The sequence below is a fragment of the Bos javanicus genome, chromosome 22, assembly GCF_032452875.1.
Source record: "Bos javanicus breed banteng chromosome 22, ARS-OSU_banteng_1.0, whole genome shotgun sequence".
Lineage (NCBI taxonomy): Eukaryota > Metazoa > Chordata > Mammalia > Artiodactyla > Bovidae > Bos > Bos javanicus.
The window spans coordinates 18831566-18850266 of NC_083889.1; the positions used below are offsets into that span (position 1 = coordinate 18831566).

General features: G+C 40.0%; 1 protein-coding gene across 3 annotated transcripts in view; it reads right to left on the reverse strand.

Moving 5' to 3' along the window:
* The window catches only part of GRM7 (glutamate metabotropic receptor 7), a 935064-nt gene that overhangs the window by 186326 nt on the left and 730037 nt on the right, over positions 1-18701 (reverse strand). For all 3 annotated transcript variants that reach the window (XR_009732459.1, XM_061396349.1, XM_061396348.1), the window contains exon 8: positions 7609-8544. Coding sequence is in view for 2 of the 3 variants with exons in the window: in XM_061396349.1 (XP_061252333.1) it covers positions 7609-8544 (936 nt within the window). In the remaining variant the exon portion in view is untranslated. The remainder of the gene's footprint in view (positions 1-7608; positions 8545-18701) is intronic.

Here is an 18701-nt window from a genome sequence, read left to right on the forward strand (position 1 = left end):
ACATGACTGAGGCAGTTAACAATGAACTGTTGCATAATAAACTGCACACATTTGAAGGATACAATTTTATGAACTTTCACACACACACACACACACACTAAACCATCACCATAATCAAGAGAGGAATACATACATCACCCTCTAAGCTTCCTCCTGCTTCTGGTAATTCTTCAGTACCATCTTCACCTGCAGCCCACAACTGATCTGTTATTACTATAGATTCACTTGTATATTAAAAAGAAGTTGATATAAATGGGATCATGAATATGCATTCTCTTTTTAGTCTGCCTTCTTTCGCTTGGAATAATTATTTCAGATTTGTACATGGTGCTGGATGTATCAACTGCCCAATGCTTTTTACTGAAGAGTAGTATTCTATCTTATAGAGTGTAATTTGCTTATCAATTCACCTCCTGATGTTTACTTGGATTGTCTTCAATTTTGAACAATAAAAAATAAATCTACAAAAACATTCACTTGCACACCCTTGTATACTTATTCATTCATGCCTCATGGGTGAAGACAGGAGAAAAGGCTATGAGTATGGTTGGTGCATGCTTTCCATTTTAAGAACCCGCCAAACTGTTTTCCAAAGTGATTATCCTATTGTTGACACTCCCACCAGCAGAGTATGAGAGTTCCTGCCCCACAGCCTCACTAGTATCTGGTCTCTTCAGCCTTTTGAATGTTTTGCTCATTTGGTCTTAAACAAACCTCGGAGCAGAAATAATTATACCCATTGTGCAGATGATAAACCCTAGGATCAGAAAGGTTAAATGATACACCTCCAGATGTGTGATGATTAGATTCAGAGACCCACAGGAGGATTGAGTAGGGAGGAATGGTCTTTCAGGACCAGAGGGCAACTGGGACCTGAAAGAAACCCTAATGGGACCAGTATTATGATCTACGGTACGGGGACCTCAGGCCCCCAAGCCTGGATTTGGCAATCCTCTGACTGCTCATGAGTAGACCATGCTTCGTTGGGATTTCCAACGAAAAAGAGTAGGAAGAGCTGCTTTGAGAAGAGTTGTGCTTTGAGAAGAGTTCCCCGTTACACTCTCTCACATTACCTCATAATGATGAGTGGTCTGTGACACTTTTAGACTTGCCTAAGAACAGAGATTTGTCTGATTCTCCTTATCCTAGTTATAACAGTGAGGCCTTGGTCTCTGTTACCAAGTATTTCAGTGGCTGAGGTCTCAAAATGAAAGACTTCTAATGGGGAAACTGGGCTCCAGGGAGCATACTGTGGGGAGGAGCAGATTCAAGACTCTTGCTGAGTCATCTTTTTAGCAGAGATGTTTTTCTTGAGTAAAACAAGGTTTGGACACTGTGTTCAAACCTTCAACGATTGGGGCCTTTGTTTTAATGTACTAAGTTATTTCTTTATTAGTTCTAGCTCAGTTCAGTTTTATGCAGGATCTTGGGTTTTACCTGTCAAATGACCTTTTCTGGCTAAAGGAAAGGACGAAGATGGTGAAGGCACCAACTGTCCTAGCTTTCTGCTCTTGAAATTAGCTGATGCATCATGAAGGGAGACAAGAGGACTGTCCTATCTCATGCTGTTGGTACTATCAGATGTGCAAACAGCCGGCTTCAGAGGACTGTTAGGAGAGAAGCTCAGCTACCACCAAGGTCACAGTAGGAAGCAGACAAGAGATGGTTTCACAGGCTTTTGATAAAGATTTGAATGGACAAGACTAAAGGGCAGAAGTAACATCTCTACCATGAATATCCATGCCCATCACAGTGTGGGTGGATGAAGAGAGGGCCTCAGCATCATCTGTTGCCTAGGATAGTTCCCTCCACTATCTTTGGATGTGAGGTGAAGTTCTTAGTGAGCATTTCAGAAGGGAAAATAATAACTTTTATTTTAAAATGTGTGTGTGTGGGCGGGGGAGTGTACTCATACATATAGAGGTAGAGCCATCAGGCTGTTGACAATGATTGTCTCTAGAGGGCTGGATGGTAAGAGCCCTTTGTTTCCTTACTTAGTTACTATTTGAAAAGACTAAAAGTGGGCAATGTTATTTGCAAAAACCTACATACACAAAAAAGTCCATATCTCTTATTTCAACAATAAAGCAGAATAACACAAAAAGAAAGATAAAATAAAGCCTATTTACATATTCTTTTAACGTTCAAACCATTCAAAACAGCTTTTAGACCTGCTGTCTTTTCTAGTCCCTCAGGCTTCCTTCAAGCCAATGCCATCTTTTTATCCATGTATGACAATAGCTACTTACCTAGTCACCTAGTCGCCTCACCTTGTTTCATCCTCCAGTACTATTGCTGGGATTCACTTTCCAAGATATCCTATGCTGACATTCCTCCCACACTTGGAAACTTTTTATGGATCTCCATAGCTCTAAGGACAAGGTCCAAACACAGCCCTTCACAGTTTGGATTTGTTAATCTTCCACTTCATCATTATCTGTTTCAGAGTTTAGGCCCCCAAAACCGGAGAAGAAGGTGAGGGTTGCATCACAGGGAACAAGTGTTAGTCACTCAGTCATTCATGTCTGACTCTTTGCAACCCAATGGACTGTAGCCCACCAGGCTCCTCTGTCCATGGAATTCTCCAGGCAAGAATACCAGAGTGGGTTGCTATTCCCTTCTTCAGGGGATTTTCCAGAGTCAGGGATCGAATGCAGGTCTCTTGTATTGCAGGCAGATTTTTTACCATCTGAGCCACCGGGGAAGCCCCACATCACAGGGAAGACGATGCCTAAGTCAACATATGCATAAGGGAGTATTTCATCCTAAGAAAGAACACTGGGAGTTTCAGTTTACACCCTATAGTATTTAAAATTCACTTGGCCCACCCAAAAGATGTGATTCTTGCCAAAAGCTTGATATGAGAAGGAAACATGGTGTTCACATTGTGTCAAACTTTGCCCATATGATGAGGTTTTAATTAAATTTTATTATTACACCCTCTCAGGTTTGCAAAGTCAAAATATCCTAAATGCAGTCTTAATTCCTCACTCCACAGACCATATGTTGAAAGCAGCTTCCTTTTATTTATTCACACTGGATATAATTTCTTACTGGATTGTCTTAGCACTTCCTCTGCTTGTTAACTTCTGGTTCTTTATTGCATTTTTCCTGACACTTAACTGGAGGTCCCTTTCTCTGTGTGTCCATCTTGTACTTTTTGTGTGACAACTATAGTTTATCCTACACTAGGTGATGGTTTTTAGAGGCCTGTGTGGACCACTAGCTTCCCGTTCCCATCCTACAAGGATGGTGTCGTCTTTACATCTGCATCAGAGACCTTCACAGAGCACTAGGGACATACTAGGTATTTCATAATAGTTCTTTCAATTGCTGGAAAACCAGAAGAAAATTTTAATCAATTCAAATAGCGTTGAAGCATAAAGTAATATATTACTTTCCAAGAGAACTAGGTCTTTTCCTTCCTGCATGGCACTAGGCAATTAAAAAAAAAAAGAGATGTATGATCAGAGACAAAAGGAAGACTAATTAAAGCACATCCCATTTCCCTGACTATTCTTTGCCTTTAATCAGATTAATCTTAATGAAAACTGTTCAATGTCTTTAGCACAGTAACAACAAACAGCTCGATGGGAAGAGGTATCGGCAGTCATTCGTTGGAACCCAACACTAAGTCAGAAATAGCATATGGATGTCAAGTTCCTTCTAGTTCAGATGCATTGGTAGTGGTTGCCTAAACACTGTAACGATAAGGATTTTAAGACCACTCCAGGGTTTCAGGGGAAGCATGCCATGATTGATTAGTGATGTCTGCCTTGGGCATGGATTAGGGGATGATTACCTCCCTGCCTAATATTTCTGATCCTGGGCTGGTCTTGCTTTTTGTTCAGATTCTGGGGTGTTATCTGCTATCAATGAAAAATCAGAAGGTCTGGTGTGTAGTCCTAGTCCTTCAGGAAATACTCCTGGGGAACACATCTCCCTGCCTGCTCTCTTGTTATCTCTGGTTCAGAGCCAGTGCCTTGGGCCTAGCTTTTAAGAGCTCCAGTCCAAACTATGATGTTGATGCTTTACTCAGACCTTCTGACTCTATACTTTGTCTCTGACCATGGATAGTATCTTTCTGACCTTTTGGTTCTTTGATGGATCCCCTATTTCTTTGGCATGATAATTAATTTATTCCCAAAGGTGCTTAAATTAGAAATCAGGACATATTTAGAGAGTGTCTTTGTTCAGTTCAGTTCAGTCACTCAGTCGTGTCTGACTCTTTGCAACCCCATGAACCGCAGCACGCCAGGCCTCCCTTTCTATCACCAGAGCTTACCCAAACCCATGTCCATTGAGTCAGTGATGCCATCCAACCATCTCATCCTCTGTCGTCCCCTTCTCCTCCTGCCCTCAATCTTTCCCAGCATCAGGGTCTTTTCAAATGAGTCAGTTCTTCGCATCAGGTGGCCAAAGTATTGGAGTTTCAGCTTCACCATCAGTACTTCCAATGAACACCCAGGACTTATTTCCTTTAGGATGGACTGACTGGATCTCCTTGCAATCCAAGGGACTCTCTTATTGCCTTTGTAGAGCCAATGGGTACAAAACTTGTCTTCTTGACCATGTGTAAGAAACGAAATATTGGCTTACCTAGAAAGTTCTCCAGACAACTGGCTAAAAACCCCAGATAAACACACCATCTATAGGGTTTCCCAGATTTGGGCAGGGTAACCTGTATCCGTCTCTGGGTGCACACACAAGTTTTTGTAAAGATATGCCCACAAGCCATGCCTGTTTTCCGTGAATCTGTGAGACTGCTCTCACAGATTGTGCCAGTGTGCAACAACAGGATATCAGAGCACTTCTCTAGACAAGCTAGCTCTTGCTGTGCTATTGTTCTACCATTTACAGTGTTTCCTTGAATCATTTCAGACACATAAATTTAATCCTTAGATAAGGAAACGTTATTTTATGGCTAGAGTTTCCCTCTTCCATCCTGGCCATGTCACAAGATCCTCATTCTAGACGTCACAAGGTTAGCAAGGAAAAGAGAAGACAATGGTCATATTCTGTGCCCTCCTTAACAAAAGCAAAAATCAAATTCATGAGGGTTGATGTTTTGCAAGACAATACTTCTCATATTGTGCTAATGTACGTACTCGTACTTTATGCTGTGCTAATGAACTCAACTGATGAGAAGTTTCACAAAGATATCGTTAATCAAAACAAATTCAATTTCCTGAAAGAGTAAACAGTTATTACTGAGCTCATTGCTTAATCTGCCTTTTTTTGTGTGTCTTATAACAATGGAATTCTTCCATTTGAAATACTTCAACTCTTAAATCTAAACAAAAATGGAAGGACTGTGATTTTGTATGTTTTAGGTTGGCAATAATGCCTTCAGTGTGATATCTTTTTGCATTTTGCAATTTGCTGCCTTCCACAACTCAAATTTCATGGTTTCATTTACAGAAGAAAAATATTTTTAATTGATCACTCATGCTTCTCTAGCCATATGCCTACCACAAAGGCATGCACATTTTCATACAAAATTCACTGTTTCCATTTGGCAATTGAGTACCTTTAACTGTGTGAATCAACAATGTAAAACATTATAATCCATTGAGAATACACTAATAGAAATATATGCCTTCTAAACCCTGGTGTACAGAGCATATTGCTTAAAGACAGCTTAATTATTCCTGTAATCCTGTTCTCCCAATGCAATGTCTTCTAGAACACTTAGAATCAGTGAATTCAAATCCTGAAAACTTTTATACTTCTCAAGTTTTTAAGTGGGTAAATTATATACCTGATGTTAACTGACAAGATTAAAAATCATGACCAGAAATAATAAATGAAATGGTAGAGACCTATATTGCCAAATATTCATTAAAACAAGGCTCATCTATAGAACAATTGCAATGATGCCTGCCTTTCACATTTCTCAAGCATAAATTTCCAAGAAAAAGATTTCATGTTTTTAACCTGTTGCATGGGTAATAATTATCACCTCCATAGACTTTGATGCTGCACATCATTCCCCATGAACATGTCCATGGTTATCAACTTACTGGCATACACTGCATTTCACTACTCCAACTGGCATGGCACTATTCCTCTGGCCCAAGGATAGATAAAGTAATGAAATGATATTCAATTGATTTCACAGTACACATGTGTTATGAATTTGAAACACATTTTTAACACATACTATGCTCCTTGAGCATATATTTTAGAAGAACTTACTCTAAGGACTTCCTTTTATGACTCAAACCGTAATCTGGAACCATCACAGTCCTTGGTTTTAGAATACTATGTGGTTTCATTTTCATTTTAAAGACAGCCCCAACTTCTAGCTGCTGAATCAAACCATTTAGGAGAAAGACATATTTTCAGTTGGAAAACTAGCCAAAGTCCACTAATCCCTTCTATGATTATACAGAGAACAGAAGTAACAATGTAAGCAGTCAGATTCAACTAATTTGAGAAGCAAGGATATGTAAATTTGTAGCCATTTCGACTTCAGTCCTTGTTTTCCCCATTTAGGGCACTAAGTCCTTCAATGTTTAACAGACTTCTCCAAAGTAGCATGGAATCAGGCTCCACATTTGATGTGCTGACCTCTCATCAAGCTACACTTGCACTTTCTCTCTAGAGCATCCAGTGAGGGCTTAGTCCCAGTTCTGGTTTCAGCCGTACCAGCCAATCAGAGCCAACTTCAGTGAGGAACAGACAAGACAGCTCATTAAGATCAACCTGTTAGGACTGCCCAATTTGCATATACCCACAACCATACACGGGTAAGCACAGAACTCAGATATATATAAATCACATTCAGAATCAACACTGTAGCACTGCATGATTTGCCCACATTCACATCTCCAGATAGACACACACTGATTGCATTAAGATTCAACATATTACAACTGCTAAACTTACCGACTCGTATAAAACATGTAACTATATGATGGGAGCATGTATACTGAACATACCTTGGACCAACATAGTAAAGCCCAATCATTTTGAAAACTTTGAACTTTTGTGGCTGAATATAGCTAATCCAGCTACATTAACTCCATCATTTGAAACAATTAATATACATCCAGCTGTTAGGAGCCTAGAGTAGAATCAACATCAAAGTTCTCCTATATCCACCAATTTAGAGATCCATGTAGATATACATGTTGTATAGCTCACATACATGACCTAATCCACAAGGAGTGCCTACACAGCTGCTACGAAGAAAGAGAGCTGGCAACGATCACCCTCATCCTTGGGAATAATGGACTATGCCCTCCTCTCTTATCCTGAGGAAATAGGTATGAAAGAAGAGGGAGTGGGTAATGAATGAATACGAAGGCTTAGTTGAGACAGATTATTTTATGCTGGATAATCTCTTGCTACACTGAATCACTCTAATAAGTTAACTTGAAAAGGCTTACCTTTGGTTGGTTTCCAGTGGAATGAATGTAGCTCAGCTCAACGCAGGTTTTAGACTTCTGCAGCATCCATCTGTACTAATTTAGGATTTGCCTAGGCTTGGGAATATCATTCTACATTCTAAAACCTCTCGCTCTATACATTCAATCTGGTTTCAATATTTACAAAAAGAAACACGTCTTTGAAACGTGTGGTATGGTGTGCGTTTTCACTTACCTTTTCTGCTGATTGAGCGGTGCCAAAAAAAATTGGAATGAAGGCAAGCCAAACTATACATGTCGTGTACATGGTGAATCCGATGGGCTTGGCTTCATTAAAGTTCTCTGGGACACCCCGAGTCTTGATGGCATACACAGTGCACGTGACCATCAGAAGGATGCTATATCCCAAGGAGCAGATGATCTGTAGGTCCGTAATGTCACACTTGAGAACCCCCCGGGCCTGCTCGGGGTTCATCGTCTTATGTTCATCATAGTCTATGATGATATTAGGTGGGTCAACACCGAACCATATGAAAACGCCGAGAAGCTGAACTGATATTAAACTGGAAGTGATCGCCAGCTGTGACGTTGGGCTTATGAGTCTGGGGGCTGTCACTGATTTCTTGCCCTGTTCAAATATGCGGTAAATCCGATTGGTTTTGGTCAAGAGGGCTGCGTAACTAATGCACATACCCAAGCCTAAGAAAACTCTCCGGAAAGAACACACTGCCACGTCGGGTTTGGCTATCATCAGGAAGGTGATGATGTAGCAGAGAAAGATGCCTGTCAACAGAACGTAGCTCAGTTCCCGCCCAGACGCCCGAACGATGGGAGTGTCATTGTAGCGGATGAAAGTGGCCATGACGAATATGGTGGCGATGATTCCCAACATGGCAAGAAAGACGGGGATGACAGCCCAAGGCGAGTGCCATTCCAGTTTGATGATGGGGATATCCTGGCAGCCAGTTCGGTTTTCATTGGGCCGCTGGTCGTAGGGGCAATGCTGGCACGTCATCTCATCAAACTGGTACTGGTAGCCGTCACAGGGCTCACAGGTCCAGCAGCAAGGAGTTCCCTTCTGTGTCTTCTTTCTTTGCCCAGGCTTGCAGGGCATCGTACACACAGAGGCGGGGATCTCCCGGACTCCTTTACCCCACTGCATGTCCTCTATCTGTAGCAAGAAATAAGAGGGTGAAACAGGTAGGTTAGTTAAGAGGAAAAAACAAACAGTAATTACAGCAACATGTGAGACCTGGCGAGGTAAACTAACTAACCCCAGCTGGTAGAAGCTACAACCAAGATTCGACCCACACCATTCACTGCAGCATCCTTATTCTTCCCGACCCAGGGATCGAACCTGGGTCTCTCGCATTGCAGGCAGATGCTTTACCATCTGAGCCACCAGGGAAATCCTAACTACTACAGAGTGTGCCCAACATGCCTGATTATAAGAATCCCTGGGGTAGCTTTCAGAAGTACAAATTTCATGTTCCCACCTAGAACCCCAAAATAAGAATATCCTGAAAAGGAGCCTTTGGAGCTTTATTTTCAACAAGTACTCAGAAGATTCTTAAAATTATTCAGTGATTACTGACATGCTCTCTACTGCCGTCTCCTGGACAAGAAGTGCAAATGTCCCAAGTTAAGTTAAAAATCTTTAATATGAAATGCTACACTCATTTCCCTTATTAGATGCTTTAAAAAAAAAAAAAAGTGTTTTTCAGTTCTTTTGGAAGATATGTCAGAGCTGGCCACTTTTTCTAAAATTCTGTAAGCATCACTGCCATTTCATTGAGAAGTTTCGAACTGAATGAACCTATTCTATTTCTCACAGAGGAGTGATAAGGTTCATTATCAAAAGTTTTAATTGTAGCTCTGGAAGCATTTGATAAGAAAATAATACAGTCTGGAAACCTCTAAAGATTAGCCATGTACCTATTTGAAGATGAAATTTAAACTGAAACACTATATCCTAGAGGAAGATGAAAGTATGCTTACTTAATTAGAATACTGGCTTTCTGGAGGGGAATTCATAATTAAAAGTCTTCTGAGAAGTAAAGGCATTAGATACAAATAAGAGCTTTATCGCTGGGATGACATCTCATCTTTTCCAGCACAGCATCTATTAGTTTTATTTTCCTGATATCAGTCCTCTGAATTTCATCCCCACCACGTGCTTCCTGCGAGATATTGGGAGGTTCTTTGACAATTACCTGGAGGGGTTTTTACAACCCAGTATGCTGAGTCTGCTGCACTCAATATGCCAGCAAATTTGGAAAACTCAGCAGTGGCCACAGGACTGGAAAAGGTCAGTTTTCATTCCAATCCCAAAGAAAAGGCAATGCCAAAGAATGCTCAAACTACTGCACAATTGCACTCATCTCACATGCTTGCAAAGTAATGCTCAAAATTCTCCAAGCCAGGCTTCAGCAAATTGTAAACCGTGAACTTCCTGATGTTCAAGCTGGTTTTAGAAAAGGCAGAGGAACCAGAGATCAAATTGCCAACATCTGCTGGATCATGAAAAAAGCAAAAGAGTTCCAGAAAAACATCTATTTCTGCTTTATTGGCTATGCCAAAGCCCTTGACTGTGTGGATCACAATAAACTCTGGAAAATTCTGAAAGAGATGGGAATACCAGACCGCCTGACCTGCCTCTTGAGAAACCTGTATGCAGGTCAGGAAGCAACAGTTAGAACTGGACATGGAACAACAGACTGGTTCCAAATAGGAAAAGGAGTACGTCAAGGCTGTATATTGTCACCCTGCTTATTTAACTTCTATGCAGAGTACATCATGAGAAATGCAGGGCTGGACGAAACACAAACTGGAATCAAGACTGCCAGGAGAAATATCAATAACCTCAGATATGCAGATGACACCACCCTTATGGCAGAAAGCAAAGAAGAACTAAAGAGCCTCTTGATGAAAGTGAAAGAGGAGAGTGAAAAAGTTGGCTTAAAGCTCAACATTCAGAAAACGAAGATCATGGCATCTGGCCCCATTACTTCATGGGAAATAGATGGGGAAATAGTGGAAACAGTGTCAGACTTTATTTTTTGGGGCCCCAAAATCACTGCAGATGGTGACTGAAATTAAAAGACGCTTACTCCTTGGAAGGAAAGTTATGACCAACCTAGACAGCATATTCAAAAGCAGAGACATTACTTTGCCAACAAAGGTCTGTCCAGTCAAGGCTATGGTTTTTCAAGTGGTCATGTATGGATGTGAGAGTTGGACTGTGAAGAAAGCTGAGTGTCGAAGAATCGATGCTTTTGAACTGTGGTGTTGGAGAAGACTCTTGAGAGTCCCTTGGACTGCAAGGAGATCCAACCAGTCCATTCTGAAGGAGATCAGCCCTGGAATTTCTTTGGAAGGAATGATGCTAAAGCTGAAACTCTAATACTTTGGCCACCTCATGCAAAGAATTGACTCATTGGAAAAGACTCTGATGCTGGAAGGGATTGGGGGCAGGAGGAGAAGGGGACGACAGAGGATGAGATGGCTGGATGGCATCACTGAGAGTTTAGGTGAATTCCAGGAGTTGGTGATGGACAGGAAGACCTGGTGTGCTGCAATTCATGAGGTCACAAAAAGTTGGACACAACTGAGTGACTGAACTGAACTGATGCTGAGCCCCACTCTCAGATTTTCTGATTCACTGGGACTAGGAGGGGGCTGGAGAGTATGTATTTCTAACAAAATCTCAGATGGTGTATCTAGAGATTCTCTATCTGTCACACCTTGTAAACACTGACATGTTCCAACCTCCCAGTCACAGAGACTGCATCAGGAATGGGGTCATTATGGCATGATGCAGAATTTAACTTTGTTACTTTTACAGAGATTACATAGGACAAAAATCTTTGCTTTTGCTGGACTTGCAGTTTCCAGGATATATGGATGTGGTGTGCATGGCTACAAGAAGAAAGGCATTTGTCAGAGAAGGAAGCCAATGTAAAGGAAAACAGAGCAGAGAGTTGAAGAGGACTCTCTATCCATGAGCTTGCTTAGGTTCCTGGATATAGCTGTGCCTGAAGCAGGTTTTCCATACATTGTGTCATTATGTGAGCCAGGAAATTCTGTGATGCTTAAATACTTTAAATTGCATTTATATTACTTATCACCAAACGTCCTGACTCCAGGAGTTGGTGAGGGACAGGGAAGCCTGGCATGCTGCCATCCATGGGGTCGCAAAGAGTTGGATGTGACTGAACTGAACTGAAGGGTCTTGAAGAATATACCAACTAATAACTTCAGTATCTGTAATCTGCAAAAAAGATTCACTTAAAAGAGAAAAATACAGAATAAATTCCAATGAAAAAATTTGGCTGATAATCCCCATATCTAGTTAATTAAATTTTTATGATATTTGAACTAAAATATAGATTAGAAAGATACTGGAAAGTCTGAGACTTTTTTAAAAAATGCCTACTTTTAAGAGATAAGGGAGGGGTTACTAATTTATTGCACAGTGAAATTCCATTGCTGTGTTAAAACAGGATGCAGTGTATAGCAGGGTGTGATATTTCCATCAAAACTTGAATGAGAACTACATTTAACATCCAAATCAAATGTAGTTAACTCTGGAAAAAAAGAATGGTTCAAAGATTAAACTTTATAAAATATAACCTTCTAGTGGTTGAATTTAAACTTTAATCAGAGACCCAAGAATCTTCGGATGACTTCTATGAACTCATTTGCATGAACACAAAGCCCAAGCCAGCATTAATAAATCTAACTAAATTTAAAACGTAATCATTTCTTTCTCAACATCATCATTTTTGAGCCAGTAAGTCACTGGCAGCTGTCCCAAAATCATAAAATTAAGGAAATAATTTGTAATAAGAGAGAATGAGACATGCATTAACTTTATAAATGTCCAATTTCAAGAAGTGGGAGCCTAAAAAAATTGCTATTATTAATACAAATGTTTCCAAATGTCAAAGTAAAAGGCCCTACTCATGATCAGTAAGAAATATTAACAACAACAAAAAAAACTTACAAATAAATTTCATTAGCTAAGCTTGAGATGGCCTGATTCCAACATGAGTGGAAACTAAAATGTCATATGATTAAACTTGATCTATGGAACAGATGTAGGGCTCAAATATAAAAACAAATTATCATTATATGTAATATTTTAAAGCCAATTTCAAGTGTTGCCAACTTGCAACCCCCTCCTCCTTTCAAACAAAATGGTCAGCAAAGTTGAACAGATTTTCTTCCCTCAGACTTAACCAAATATATACAAAAGCTATAACCACAAACATTACATTGACTGATTACTTAATTTGTTTTCAATTTTCATTTAAAGTAGATCTCCACTCAATTTAATTGTATATATTAAAGCAGCAAAGTTGCCTCTTGCTCCAAATGAACAAAAGTCTAATTTACTTGCTTTGACAACAAGAATCATTATTGAAAATATAATCTATGTTCCATAAATGGACTGACTAACCTTTAAGAACTCCAGTAAGTGAGAATTTTGTTAAAGCAATACACATGATTTGTCTGTATCTCTACCTATCCACACAAATTCAGAGCCTTGTTTAATAAGAATAAACAGCTGCAAATGTCATGGGCACCTGTTTAAAAGAGAATAATAATTTAGGGCTATGGATTTGTTGTTGTTCAGTCACTCAGTCATGTCCAACTCTTTGCAACCCCATGGACTGCAGCACACCAGGCTTCCCTATCCTTCACTATTTCCTGGAGTTTGTTCAACTCATCTCCACTGAGCTGGTGATGCCATCCAGCCATCTCATCCTTTGACAAATACTCGACTATAATGTCAATTGACTTTGTCAAAAGGCTAGAAAGAATGCAAATTTGAAGTTTGCTCTGAACTATGCAACAAAACTGTGTTTCAGTTAGCCAGAAAGCAAAATAAAATTGCAGAAAGATGAGAAAAAAAAAAGAAAATAGAAATCTCAAAGAGTGTCAGGTGACCAAAAAGGGAGGATTTCAAGCCCTGTGCCCACAGATGAATTCAAAAGGAGGAAGACTTCTCTTCCCTGGCAAGGACTCAGCCAATGAAGAGCTGAGGGACCCTTTGCCCTCCAACTTCCTTTTCCCCACCATAAAAGTATTCTCCTTCCCTTGCTGTGAGGGATCTTGCATGTGGCTTGCCATAGTTTCAGATTTCAAATTATAATTCCCTTGTTCAAATAAACCCATCTTTGCTGGAACAATGTATATCAGTCTATTTGTTTCAGGTTTGCAAAGACTAGAAAAAATGTTAGGATGGTCACCATTATCTTCTGTAGAAGACAGTTCTAAATTCCCTGATAAGGATGCATCTCCTTCCTGGGCACCCAAAGTTTATGGTTAATGGAGACCGGATCAGCTCAGTAGCTGGCTCACGGAGAAGGCCTGCTGAGATCTCAGTTCTTGGCAAGAGAGCTTGCTGTAGAGCTAGTACCATTAATTAGCACCATGGGTGGCACATAGATTTTTATAAGTAAGCAAATCAAAAGTTTAATAAAGAGAAAATTAGGCAATTATGGCTAATGAAAGCAAAAATAAGTCTTTTGTGGTATCCAAGCAAAGTGTTCTTTACTCTTTAAAGAAGAGACACAAAGAATTGACATGGTGTCATCAGTCTTTGATGTGCACAGATGTGAAACATGGAGCTGAAGCAGCCGTTTTGCCACCACAAAGACACAAACTGAAGGAATAAAGCCAACATGCTGAGGCTGGTAAAAGAAACCAAAATGGAATTTGTATCTTTGATGGGGTTGAAATAACTTTCTAGGGTCAACATGGAGCCACTCCTCTATGGGGTGTCATGTTAGTAAGCCAACACTTACACAACTTTCACATTCCTATAAACAAGCTTCATTCAGCCAGGAATGCAGTATGTCCACTTAGCCATTAGCCAATCTTCAAAGACTAAGTGAATTCAGGAGCTTCTCACCCCAAAAAGACTATGTGGGCTAATCAGATAATTTTTATATGTCTTTTCCTTGTTCTTCATTTTTTATCCTATAGGAGCTTTCTGCTTTCCACCCATTTTTTCAGTTCTCTGAAAGAAGACTGTCCACAAAGTGTTAAGTAAAGTGTGCTGGTACCACCTAAATTGTCTTCTTTAATCATTTTTTAACAGTGACATCATGATGTCAACCACATGAACCAATACTGGTACCACCCAACCCTGAATTGTAAACATGAAATGATAAACTTCCCTTGGTTAACCAACACCTCATGGGTACCCCACTGCTTACAGTCAAACACTCTAATACACTCTTTCTTATTTCTGCATCTGGTATGTGAAGGCCTGAGACTAGTGGACAGTTAGCCAACAATTCAAGCTCTTGCATGATTAGTAGAGAGTTCCAGAAGAAAAGCAAACTTGTGAATTACACGAAATCAGAAACACTTGGTTTTGTCTCCTGAAAGCACTCAGAAAAGAGGGTGGGGAAGACCTGGACTCAGAAAATCAGCTGTGACCCCGCTGCTTCTGGCTCATACAGAGACAATGAAAAAGCACCTGTCAGCTGAAGTTTCTTAGCACATGTGCTGGCAAAGAAAAAAAGGGTCTGGCTCTATACTCCATAGGGGGTGCAGAAACCTTATAATCACTGGAATTTTAAAATAAAACCCAATGAGTTTCTGTCTTACTGCCAAATGCAGGAATCAAACTGAGAGGATTTTTATAAACACTGTTCAGTGCATCCATTTTTATCTAGAAGAGATCTGTTCCTTTCCCCATACAGACGTCTTCTCTTTGAAAGAAAATTGTGTCACTCCAGAGATATTTTCTTCTGTGAAATTCCATGTGCATCTTTCCAGCGCATGCTCTGTAGAGCAGGCTGGCTGGTGCTTTTATTGCACAATTCCCTGCAATATTATTTTTGCTTATTAAAACTGTAACAGAATGAGCTAATTTAAAAAAGAGCTTTCTATTAAAACTCCATTTGTTCATTAAAATATATTTGTCCTGGCTAATTTATGGAAAAATCTTTTCAGGAAAAATGCACAGGAATGTGGAACGCTTAACACAAAAAAGAACCGGCTTTAGGTTCCAGTGTGGAGTGGGTAAGGGGGGATGGCTTCACAAGGAGTTTTGTAGCATGTCCATGCCTTTTTTTTTTTTTTTCTTTGAGACTCAGTCCTGATTGTTAAACCTTAGGCAGCACGACTGGACTATAAAACAGAATTTCAGGACTGCTATAAACACACTTAATTCGGATACTACGTATTCAAAATGTGTAATTACTTGTACAATTCATCATTTTTAATGTACTCAAGGAAGAAAGTACCATACACTTGCCTCATAAAACTGTACATAAAAGATTAATACATAAAAGAGTACGTAAAAGATTGGCTTTTAACTACAGTAGTCACTGGCCATCCACAGAGGGACTCAGAGCCTCATCTCACTATCAAGTCCCTTGAGCTCTGAGATGTAGATAGTTCTGTATTGTTACTGAGACATTTTTTTCTGATGTTGTTCCCAAGCTTGCTTGTACATACGAATCACTTGGAGATCTTCTTGGGGCAGCATTGTGTTTAAAAGCTCCTTTGATAATATGTAGACAAGTTTGGGAACTGATGAACTATACTCTCTGAAGGGCTGGGGTTTGGAAGAAAATATTTGTGTTGTTTAGAGAACCTAGTGACCGCAGGCTTCTATTCTTGACCTTACGATGCACTCGCTCTTTTAATGCACTTTTAATGAAAGTCTGAGAAGGTCACCTAAAATGTACAGTTATGCTCTTTTTATGATTTAATGGGAAAGTATGGAGCTGTAGTGGAATTACAAATTTCCACAGTTCAGAAAGGTCTCCAGACTTATGTTTCATAATGTTACTGGCCAAATAACAGAAAATGCCTACAGAGGCCCAGCACATAAACAATGTGGGTGGGAGTAAGAAATAATTCTTGCTCCAAAAAACAAAGGCTAAAGGAACACAAATCAAATTATATGTCCATATAAATATATATATTAAATTACACATCAAGAACAGATTTCATAACAATTCTGCCTAAATGATCTGCATTTACTGTTTCAATGCCTGCATTTTCCTTAAACACAATGGAAAATGGGGTAGTTCTTGTTACATTTGCATAATTAAAAGCTCCCAGACTGACTGAACAGTTTACCCCTACAGTAACTGTAGATTTCTCTTTCTTCATCAAACCTTTCTATCCCTCTAATTACAAAGGGTTGACTTGACTTGGCTTGAGAACTTCCTTTTATTTATCTTTTCCCCAGAAGAATCAGCTTTCTGTGGAACCTCCAATTTTTCACAATGTTGACATGCTTCAAAAATACCATACACTCAGATGGCCACACTGAGCTGACACTGGTCAGCTATCTCTTTTGGAAACAATACTGCCAGGAGAGGAGCCATTTCCTTATAATTTACATGCTAACCACAAATCATTTCTTATTTAATCCCTCTCCGGGGACACAGTTCTCTAAATGATGCTTACCAATAAACATTAGGCATTTAATCGTGCTTTATTTATTAAAAACAACTGAAAGTAGTTTATTTTTTTTTAAAGCATAGACTTAAGGATAATGTATAACATAAACATATTCACATATATGCCTCAAAAATACCTCAAGCAAGCTTGGTCAAAACTGAACTTATGATCTTCACCAGGGACTGGCCAGCTACGGCCCCAGTGAGCCAAATCCTGCCCACCATCTATTTTCATGAGTAGTTCTATCGGACCCCCCTCACTACACTGTTCATTTACATATTATCTATGGCTGACTGTACGCTACAATGAGAATGGAGGAGCTGTGAATGCAAGGCCTGTAAAACCCAACTTATTTACTATCTGGTCTTTTGCAGAAAACTCTGGCTGACTCAGAGGAAATGAAAAGAGAAGAACAAAGCCCTAGCACATGGCAGCTTTATCAATCCATAAATCAGGAGTGGTGTCACCCTAGACCTCTTCCCTTCCTTTACTCCCCCCTCCCATATCCAAGTGATCAACAACCTGTGCTGGATTTATCTCTTGTCATCATGTACATTAATTAGTTTATCCAACAAACTGTATAGTAAGTAAGCTTCCTGGGTCAGGACCAAAGGAGTCAAAAATGAACACTTTCGAGAAGTGAATTCTCTTTTCTTGCCTTTGTTATCACACCTCCTCTGCAAAAGTATTCTGTGGGGTTTCTTGGCCTCCCTTTCCTGCTGGCATTTTCTAATCCCATCCTCTGACTACAGCTAGACGGATTTAAGTGGAGATCTGACCAGGTCATCTTTTTGTTTATTCCTCAGTGACTTCTTCTTGCTCTTAGACCTGTTAGCGAGTGTTGTCTGTCAGGGACACACAGTAGGTGGCTTCTCCTGGCTGGCTACGTGAGTCCCAGGAAGCATCTTGTCCCACAGAGCCCCTTCTGCTGTCACGGGATGTTCAGCAACTCCTCGACCCACTCAGCTCTTGCTCAGGACACTCACCCCACTGGGTTAATTCCTCCTTTTATAACCCCTCATGGATCCCTCTTCAAAGACTCTAGCACCATTTGTAATTATGCAAATATGCAACTCATTAAAGTCTGTCCCCCAACTCCTCTGTAAACTCCATGAGGTCAGACCTTCTGTCCATTTATTCAGTGATGGATGCTCAGTATCTGAGAGTGGACTCAAGGGCCCTGGCAGGTGAAAGAGGTGAGAGAAAAGATTGACCCCTCCTCTAGAAGGGATTTTTCCCCAGCCAAAATTGCAGTTTTATGCACTTTTATTGTAATTAGACTTGATGAAAGGATCCATAAGGACTTATGTGAGTCTCATCTATTTTTTGTTCATTTAATACACACACATCTATAGAGTGTACGTTTACACTTGAAATGTCCTTGGCATTTTGAGGGAAGAAAGGGAATTAAATCTGGAGAACCGAGTTGCTAGGTAGTGGAACATAATTAATACACCATGGAGAGCGAAAAAAAAAACAAAAACAGTCTGCATACAAGGACACAACTGGGTTTCAATAGGCAGCTGACTGTTCTCTGTACATTCTCCTCTGGTAAACTTTGCTACAGCTCAAAATAGAAAGAACAGGAGCTACAAAGTCAGCCTTTCCTGGGTTCAAAGGCAGGCTTCGTCTCTCCAGACACTGTGACCAAAGGCAAGTCAACAACTTGGAGCATCCATTGCCCAACCTTATTTGTTATGACTGAGACATTTGTTATAAAAGAGATAACATGTGCAAGGCAAGTGCCTGAGTAGCTTTCTAAATAATTATTATTTTTACTGGAATGTTATGGCTATGATATTTTGGTTTCAATGATCAACTTAATCTAGGCAAAAACTTCAAGATGGCCACTGTCAGGCCTCGCCTCTCTTGAGCTTTTATTCTTACAGTCAC